Source organism: Camelina sativa, chromosome 3, assembly GCF_000633955.1.
Source record: "Camelina sativa cultivar DH55 chromosome 3, Cs, whole genome shotgun sequence".
In the NCBI taxonomy this organism is placed as follows: domain Eukaryota; kingdom Viridiplantae; phylum Streptophyta; class Magnoliopsida; order Brassicales; family Brassicaceae; genus Camelina; species Camelina sativa.
The window spans coordinates 2,953,457-2,961,761 of NC_025687.1; the positions used below are offsets into that span (position 1 = coordinate 2,953,457).

The window sequence follows — 8,305 nt, forward strand, 5'->3', positions numbered from 1 at the left end:
AACATCTATACATTCCGATTTTTCCAAAAACAACTCTACCCATTAAAGTTTTAACCCATTAAATCTCCAAAACTATTTTTATGGATGCTAGAATCTCTTAAATTTAAATGATATACAACAGATTTTCCATAACAAAAGTTTACAATATCCATAATTATATTAACATTAATAAATTTCCTAAACCGAAATCTAATTATAAAATGTCACATTAAATATGTTGAAAACCCCCCATATAATTTAGTTTATTTTTATTTTTTGAGGAATTACCAAAAAAATTAAAATTCTATTAATTATCATAAACTATATATATTGACATGGAAAAAATATAAACTATAAAAATATGCTAATTTGGTAAAACAATACATGACTAAACTTGATAAAAAAAACTTATTTTGATTATTTTTTTACGCAAAAACTTATTTTGATTTTGGTGAGACGGGTTGACATTAGTCTCATATAGAGAGTTAAGTGGAATTGTTTTTTTTTAACACGTTTAGATGTGTATCAGGAGATAAATGTACTACTAGACTATACATATACCACACGGGTTAAAACCTTGAAAACATTACAAAAATCCTATACTTTGAATACTTATATCACATACCTATAAAATTTTATATTTTTAAAATTAATAAAACAATAATAAAATAACAAATAAATGCAATATAAATTTTAAATTTTTATAACAATATTGGTTAAATACTAGTAAATATTATAAATTACTAGAAATGTCCAGAAAAATAAGATATTATTTGGAGATTTTAGGACCCATACCATATCTTTCCAACTTAGATGTATAGGAGAATCCACTTGGAAAACAACTCAACATAATGACATTGCAACATGTACTTTTAATACCGTACAAAACTTTCTCACTTTACAGTTTTTATAGAATTAAGGTAATAGCTATCCTAAGATATATTTATTTATCTCCTAAATATAAACACTAAAGTACATTTACTATGTAAAGTACATGCGTACAAATTTATCGTACGTGATTTGTAAACATAAAATTTTAAACAATACGTTGATACGAGAAAATTAAATGTAATAGTTGGGTAAGTAGTCTAACTCCATTGCGCCGCCTCATGCTATTGCAAGGGATGTGGATTTTCAATCCCTCCATCGTACGTGATGACAGGCTTGCATCCACAATCAAAGTACTTTGAGCATGCAAAAGTTTACCAAGCTTTATTTCTTTGTGTTTCTTTTTTCTTTTTACTCTGTTTTTACCTTTATAGTTTTGAAATAAGACGACAATAAATTGAAGAAAAAATACAGTAAAGTTTATGATTTTTATTTATCATATAAAAAACTTACTTTTGTCAAAAATTACAAGAATATGATAAGAGATAATCTAAGATGATATCCACAAGGTATTTTAACAACTTAAATTAACTAATTGAAGATTTGAAGTTAATTGAAGAATGTAATAAGGAATCCAAACTCTAACGTCCGAAACCTGAATGTTTTCTTATCCCTTACCTCTCTCCAATGGTTAGAGGAAGCGGCACAGCGGAATCAACATCACACTGATATCGTCCAAGGAGCCTCGTGATACGGAGAGGTCAACTAGCTTCTTACAAGCTAACAATAGCTTCTGATTCTGATCGGTTCCTATGCAAAACGGTCTAGCTATATCTACTGCCTCCTGATTACTAACCTTGTCCCATAGACCGTCTGATGCTAAGATCAAGAACTCGTGCTGGGGATTGATTCGGAGAACATTTGTCTCTGGTTCAGATATTATCCATTGTTTGAGATGAGCATCTCCTATTCCTCTAGATACTGCTAAAGATCCTTGGATTCTCCAAACACTTTTGAATGTATCCACATATCCGCCCTGCAGCATTATCGTATTCAGAACCATGTAACCTTGAATTAAACCAAACAACAACTATTTTTGTAAGAATTCTTACCGAGCTCTCAATTCTGTTACGTTCATCTTCTCTCGAAGGGCGATGATCAGAAGTCATAGCCTCAGCGTGTCCTCCAACGCTCAAAACAGCACGGCAGTCACCAGCATTGGCCACCGTAAGATTGCCATCTCTGATCAGAGCCGTCACGCAGCAAGAGCCGCCCTTAGCATCTTTCTCCCTAAGAAACTCTGAATCAGTCTCTAGATAACCGCGTCTTACAGCTTCTTTAATCTCTGAATCGTTCATCCCACCAACAATCTCATCTAAAATGTTACTACACAAGTTGTTGGCCGCAAACTCAGCCGCTTTTGATCCTCCGTGGCCATCATAGACTCCGAATATTGCCTGCAATTAGAATATTCTTAGTGATTTTGTAAGTAAATATATATGATCTACCTATTCAAGAACTAATCATACAATTCTAGAACCAAACTTCACAAAGCTCATCACTGGCTCACACACCATAATGAAATCTTAAGTTATATTACTCTTTAAATCACATAATGAGTAAAGAAACTCGAAACTATAGAAAGCAAACAAAAGTATTACCTGTTTGGGATCACCTCGAAGATTGGTGATGGCAGAGAAACGATCCTCCATAGCTTCTCTTCTTCCTCTCTTGCAGTAAACAGAATACTCATCACCTTCCCTCTCTACCTCTCTTCTCTCCTCCCTCGGCGTCTCTGTAGTCACCGACACCTCTGCAGATATAGGAGATGCAGTACCAACCGGTATATCAAGCCTCATCGGGCGTTTCCTCTTCAGCACGCCTCCGGGAACAGAGTCCGACCCAAACCCTAATTTAGCTGGCGGTTTAAGGAGACGGAGGCAGAACGGAGATGTGGGAGACGCAAAGGAAAGAGAAGGAGAAGAAGCTGGAGGATTGAGATGGGATAGAGATAGAGTTAGGGTTTCATGCGCCGGAGGTTTGTTGCAGAAAAGTGAAGATGACGGAGAGAACACCGGAGAGTTGCAAACGGTAACTGCAAACGACATCGTTTGTAAAAGAAAACTCTTTAGGTAAGTTTGATTGTGTCTATGAGTCGTGTTTTGTGTTTTCTGTTTTGTGTCAACGAGAGAGAAAGAGTCATTACTATATATTACAAGTCTCAAGTCTCCGTGGCCGTTGTTGTTTGCTTCTTTCAGCCATCCAGGTCAAACGTTACCACTCTCATCTCTTGGTCTTTGACTTTTCAAATCATGGATCCACCGGCACAGTCCATTTTTTCCGCTTTTATTTTTTGCGTCAACGCTCTTCCAGAAATATATCTTTGATTAACTTTTGGATCATTAAAAAAAAAAAAAAAGTCAAAGAAGGCAATTATCACTTATCAGTTTGGTTTGGTCTAGTGTTTTTTTTTTTAATTGTAAAAAAAGGCAGAAATAGAGAAAATAAAAAGAGCCTTTTAGTGAGAGATAGCCCATATTAGTCGGACCGACATGGATATTTGTGGTGATTTTAGAAACCCGACCCGGTTTGTTATCTTTCCTTCCAGCAGCCGTCTCTTGTGGTTCATATCGGCGCTCGGAGATCGGGGATCGCTAGTGGTGCCTTCTTCTCCTTCTCTTTCGAGATCAGGTTAGATCTTTTGCTTTCAACTTCAATTTATGCGTGATAGCTATTTTCTGAGATTTCATTCTCTGTTCATGTTTTCTGCGTTCTTAGGGTTTTGCGGTAGGTATCTATGTTCCTTAATTGTTTTTGCGCAGCTCCGTTTTGTGTGTGTTTGAGCTCAAACACCTTCAATTTTGATCGTCTGTGGTTTCTCTATGTGTACGTTCTGTTGCTTCGTGGTGAACTGACTAAAACTTAACTCGAATTTTGTGTTCGATTCAGCCGATTGTTGTCTTCCTTGTTTCCTTCGTTTACTATGCTGTGGATTTCGAAACCTAGGAACTGTTGTTGCATTTAGTTAGCTAGAATTGGCCTTCAAACTTTTTTTTTTTTTTATCTCTATTTGAGTGAAACAGCTAGTTGACACATTGCTGCCTAGTAGGTGTTCGATGAAATTCCTCTGAGAAACAAAATAGTAGGAAACACCTTGAAGTCTTGTAGTGTCAAATTTTCGTTAAATTATGACCCTAGGAATTAGATATGAAACAGAAAGGTTACTTTACAGAGCATGGTTGTATTGTATCTCTCGCTATTACTTGAAATATATATAAAGTGAATTGTCATTATCTTTTCTTGCTGAAGGAGATGCATAGGTGCTATTACTAATCCAGAAACGCTTACTTTATTACCAAACCTTATTGCAGGTCGAAAACTTAATAAGAGGACCAAGGTCGTGTTTTAGCAGCCATGGCCAAGCATCATCCTGATTTGATCATGTGCCGGAAACAACCTGGCATTGCCATTGGGAGATTGNCCGGAAACAACCTGGCATTGCTATTGGGAGATTGTGCGAGAAATGTGATGGCAAATGCGTGATATGCGATTCCTATGTCCGTCCGTGTACACTGGTTCGGATTTGCGATGAATGCAACTATGGTTCATTCCAGGGGAGGTGTGTCATTTGCGGAGGAGTTGGAATCTCGGATGCTTACTACTGCAAAGAGTGTACACAACAGGAGAAAGATAGAGATGGTTGTCCTAAGATTGTCAATCTTGGCAGTGCGAAAACTGATCTCTTCTACGAACGTAAGAAATATGGTTTTAAAAAACGATGATAGTTTGTTGTTGGTTACTCGAGCTATTTCATCTTCTTTATTAATGCTAGGAAGAAAGTGTCTGTAACTTGTCTGTGTTAAGAAAAATTATCTGGTGAAGCAAAATTTAAGACTATGTGTTCAAAGAAAAGATTATGGTTTGTTTACTCATGTGTCTTATTGATTAGCCGGATCGACGTGTTATCTTTTTTTTTCTTTGCTTGGTTAATTATCTAGCCTTTCCTTGATCACGAGATACCTTGACATAATAGTGTTCACTGTTCAAAGCTTCACCACATTACTCGATTCATATATAGTACTAATAGAAGAATGCACTTTGTTGCCGATTCAGGGGGGGTTTTGGAGTCAAATCCAACAAAATCTATATTTGAATTTAATGACATAATGTCAACTTAAAACTTTACAGAATACGCAATAACTCCCAAAAAGAGGATATCATCCATTACATCAAACCCCACATGACCGTCAGAAATATATTCCTTTTAAAAAGTGAGGAAACCCCCCTCCAAAATCTTTTTTCGTCCAAAAGTTTAGACGTTGACTTTGTGTAACGGACGGTGACGATAATAGTCAACGGCCCATGCATGTTCGCTTCTTCGCTTATGTGTTAAACTGTTAGCTTAACAGTGTGGAATCCACAATTTGTCTCCAATAGTCAACTCATACCTCCAATTAGACTGTGCCACGTGGTATATAGCAACTATTGTTGGAACATCTCAAACAGATTTATGCATTTCGATCTTGATTTTATGGTTGAATTGATTTACTGATTTCTATTTTTTGTTTTTTATCGGATTGAGTTCCTTCAAGAGATAAGTCAAACAAAAATTTAGACGAAAAATGATACTGTGGCCATTAAGAAAAGCGTTTATTTCTAAGACAAAAAGTTTACGTTGATGATTTTATTTAGGGACAAGCGTTGAAACAATCAAAAGACAGATATTCAATGTATTTAGTTAGGGACATAAAATGTAAAGACTTAATATCAGAATATTCCAAAGGACATGTCTTTGCAGATATCTATACCAACTTCAGAACAAAATGTTTTGCAATAATGTCTTGTGCCCTAGAACATCGATTCCCTAATTTCTTATATGATTTGCTTGAATTTGTATTAGTCATCTCACCATGATATATTAGAAATTAGAATATTCCGGTTATACAGCACTCTCCGAAAAATATGGTATGTTAAAGTAGTTTGGAAGTAATGTTAATTTAAATCATTTTGCGTATATAAAAGGAGAGGGTCACAAGAGATATAGTTGAATAGAGGAGAGAGAGAGAGAGAGATAGAAAGAGGAAAAGGAAAAAGAGAGGATGGGTTATTGTTATGGAATTCGGTTGTGCTTGTGCATCTTCTTTGCACTTACGATCGTCTCTTCGGCTCGAATCACCATTTCATCATTTTTAGGTAAGAGCAATCGAGCTCATCATGATACCATCGACATATACAATAAAGAGGGGAAAAAAATAGAGTTGTATATAGATTCATCAAATTTTCAGAATCGATCGTTGGATTGCTTAGTCTCTTCGATATTTATGATCAATCGTAATCGTAGGTTTAGCCGCTTAGATATATCTCGTATAGTCGTATTTAGCCAAATGGCTGATTGGCTCATACGTGATACATGTGTGTGGATGGAGATACAAATAGAGTACTGTATATTATTCAACCGTGTTTTCATGTTGGTTTTTCTATCTTTCGTTTTTTTTTGTTTGTGAAAAATTTTAGCTACATGCATCTCTATTCTTAAAGCTCGTATCTATATCTATACGTACGTAATATATATGTTAAACCTACATGCATATAACAGAAAATGAAAAGATGGTGGAGAGAGGTAGATCGTTGATGGTGAGCACCAATGACTATGACAAACCATCGGCCAACGCACGGCACAACCCACCAGGAAGGCGTGGAGGAGGTCGGAGACGGAGAGGATGAATACAAAATGTTTTTTTTTGTATTTATAAGAAAAAGAGAAAAAAATAAATGTTCTGTGATATAAATATATATATATATATATATGTTATTTTATAATTAAATATTTCTATGTGTGTCATCTTTTAAATAATATGTACTGAAAAATTAATAAACAGACCATGATACATTTTTTGTATACGTTGATCTCAGTTTTAATAAATGGTAAAAGAATGATTTCGTCTTACGTATGAGGTAAACTNAAAAAAAAAAAAAAAAAAAAAAAAAAGGTATGGGGTAAACTCATATGAAAATGGAAAATAGGGGTGGGCTTTATTAAAACCCAAATGAATAGAATGATCTTCTAACTAAACGGGCTAATGGGCCGGTGTTGTCTGAATTCGTTAATCCTGGGCAATAATAATAACAGACAGCGAAGAATCTGACGTCCTTTTCTTGCGCCCCACAAGAGTGTTAGTGAATCACATGTTTTTTATTGTCGTTTCTTGCGCATCAAGTTCTGCTGACGCTTCTTTTATTTATATTTTTAGTGATTCACATGTTTTATATTTTTAGAATTTTCAACAACCATTAACTTTTTCAGATTTTCTTTATTATAAAAAACTCCCAAGTTGTTGTACCTTTACCCGATGAACAGCTACAGGCTACAGCACATGGCATCGGTGTAAGGTCTTCATTTAATATCGAAGCAGTCTTCGTGTGTTAAACACAGATTATTTTTTATTTATTTTGTTAAAACGTTTTAAATATTTCTGTGGCTACCAAAAAAATATTTGTTTTGCTACGAATACGAAAATTTTCCATTTATTTTGGGGGAGAATTAGAAAGAAGATTCAGAATCGGAGTGCCATCTGTCATTTCCAAAACTGGCACGTAGGTTTTTCTCATACGTATACAGTGAATTAATACTGAATACAGAGGAGTACCAAAAAAAAGGCGGCTCTCGTAGAACAACTTAGGTTTGCTTTGTCGATTAGAGAAGTAAAAGAATCATGCTTTGGATCAAAAACCTAGTAAGAATCTCGCCGACCACTTCATCGGTCGGGAACGTGTTCAGAAACCCCGAATCCTACACTCTCTCGTCCCGTTTCTGCACCGCTCTGCAAAGGCAGCAACAAGTGAGCGAGACGGTTGAAGCAAAGGATGATGTAGCTAACGATGTGTTGGAGCCACAACGTTACGACGGTTTGGCTCCGACTAGAGAAGGAGAGAAGCCGAGGGTTCTGGTTCTCGGGTCGGGTTGGGCGGGTTGTCGTCTTATGAAAGGGATCGATACGAGTATCTACGACGTCGTTTGAGTCTCTCCTAGGAACCACATGGTCTTCACCCCTCTCTTGGCTTCTACTTGTGTCGGTACGCTTGAGTTTAGGTCCGTTGCTGAGCCAATCTCTCGTATCCAACCGGCGATTTCAAGAGAACCCGGTTCTTATTACTTCCTCGCTAATTGCTCTAAACTCGATGCTGATAATCATGAGGTAAATCTGAGATTTTCACTTAATCGTTTTCTTGGTCTTTCATATTTTTAATCTTGATTACTAATTAATTAGGTTTATGGTTCTTGTGTCTTTTTTTTTTCTTTCTAAAATTCGAAAACGGTTTAATAATTGTGAAGTTCTTGAAATTGAAGAAAAGTCTTGCAGATACATGTGTCTATCTTTATTTATTTTTTGGGTTTTTTTTTTCCTACAATTTGTGATATGTAGAAGAAGATTTATTGAGACATGGTTTCGTTTCGTTCTACATGGACAAACACATACTCTCTCCATTTTTCAAAATA

The 8,305-nt window shown here is 35.8% G+C and overlaps 3 protein-coding genes across 3 annotated transcripts; 2 read left to right on the forward strand and 1 right to left on the reverse strand.

The window, feature by feature from the left end:
* LOC104765211 (probable protein phosphatase 2C 2) lies at nucleotides 1,277–2,994 on the reverse strand. Its single transcript, XM_010488893.2, has 3 exons — nucleotides 2,469–2,994; nucleotides 1,920–2,264; nucleotides 1,277–1,843 (listed from the first exon to the last, which is right to left on the reverse strand). Exons 1-3 carry the CDS (start codon nucleotides 2,913–2,915, stop codon nucleotides 1,499–1,501), a joined length of 1,137 nt encoding a protein of 378 aa, XP_010487195.1. The 5' UTR covers nucleotides 2,916–2,994; the 3' UTR covers nucleotides 1,277–1,498.
* LOC109132186 (PHD finger-like domain-containing protein 5B) lies at nucleotides 4,200–4,735 on the forward strand. The gene is made up of 2 exons (XM_019243331.1): nucleotides 4,200–4,253; nucleotides 4,289–4,735. Exons 1-2 carry the CDS (start codon nucleotides 4,222–4,224, stop codon nucleotides 4,587–4,589), a joined length of 333 nt encoding a protein of 110 aa, XP_019098876.1. The 5' UTR covers nucleotides 4,200–4,221; the 3' UTR covers nucleotides 4,590–4,735.
* LOC109131392 (protein PSY3-like) lies at nucleotides 5,771–6,575 on the forward strand. Its single transcript, XM_019242314.1, has 2 exons — nucleotides 5,771–6,000; nucleotides 6,404–6,575. Exons 1-2 carry the CDS (start codon nucleotides 5,907–5,909, stop codon nucleotides 6,529–6,531), a joined length of 222 nt encoding a protein of 73 aa, XP_019097859.1. The 5' UTR covers nucleotides 5,771–5,906; the 3' UTR covers nucleotides 6,532–6,575.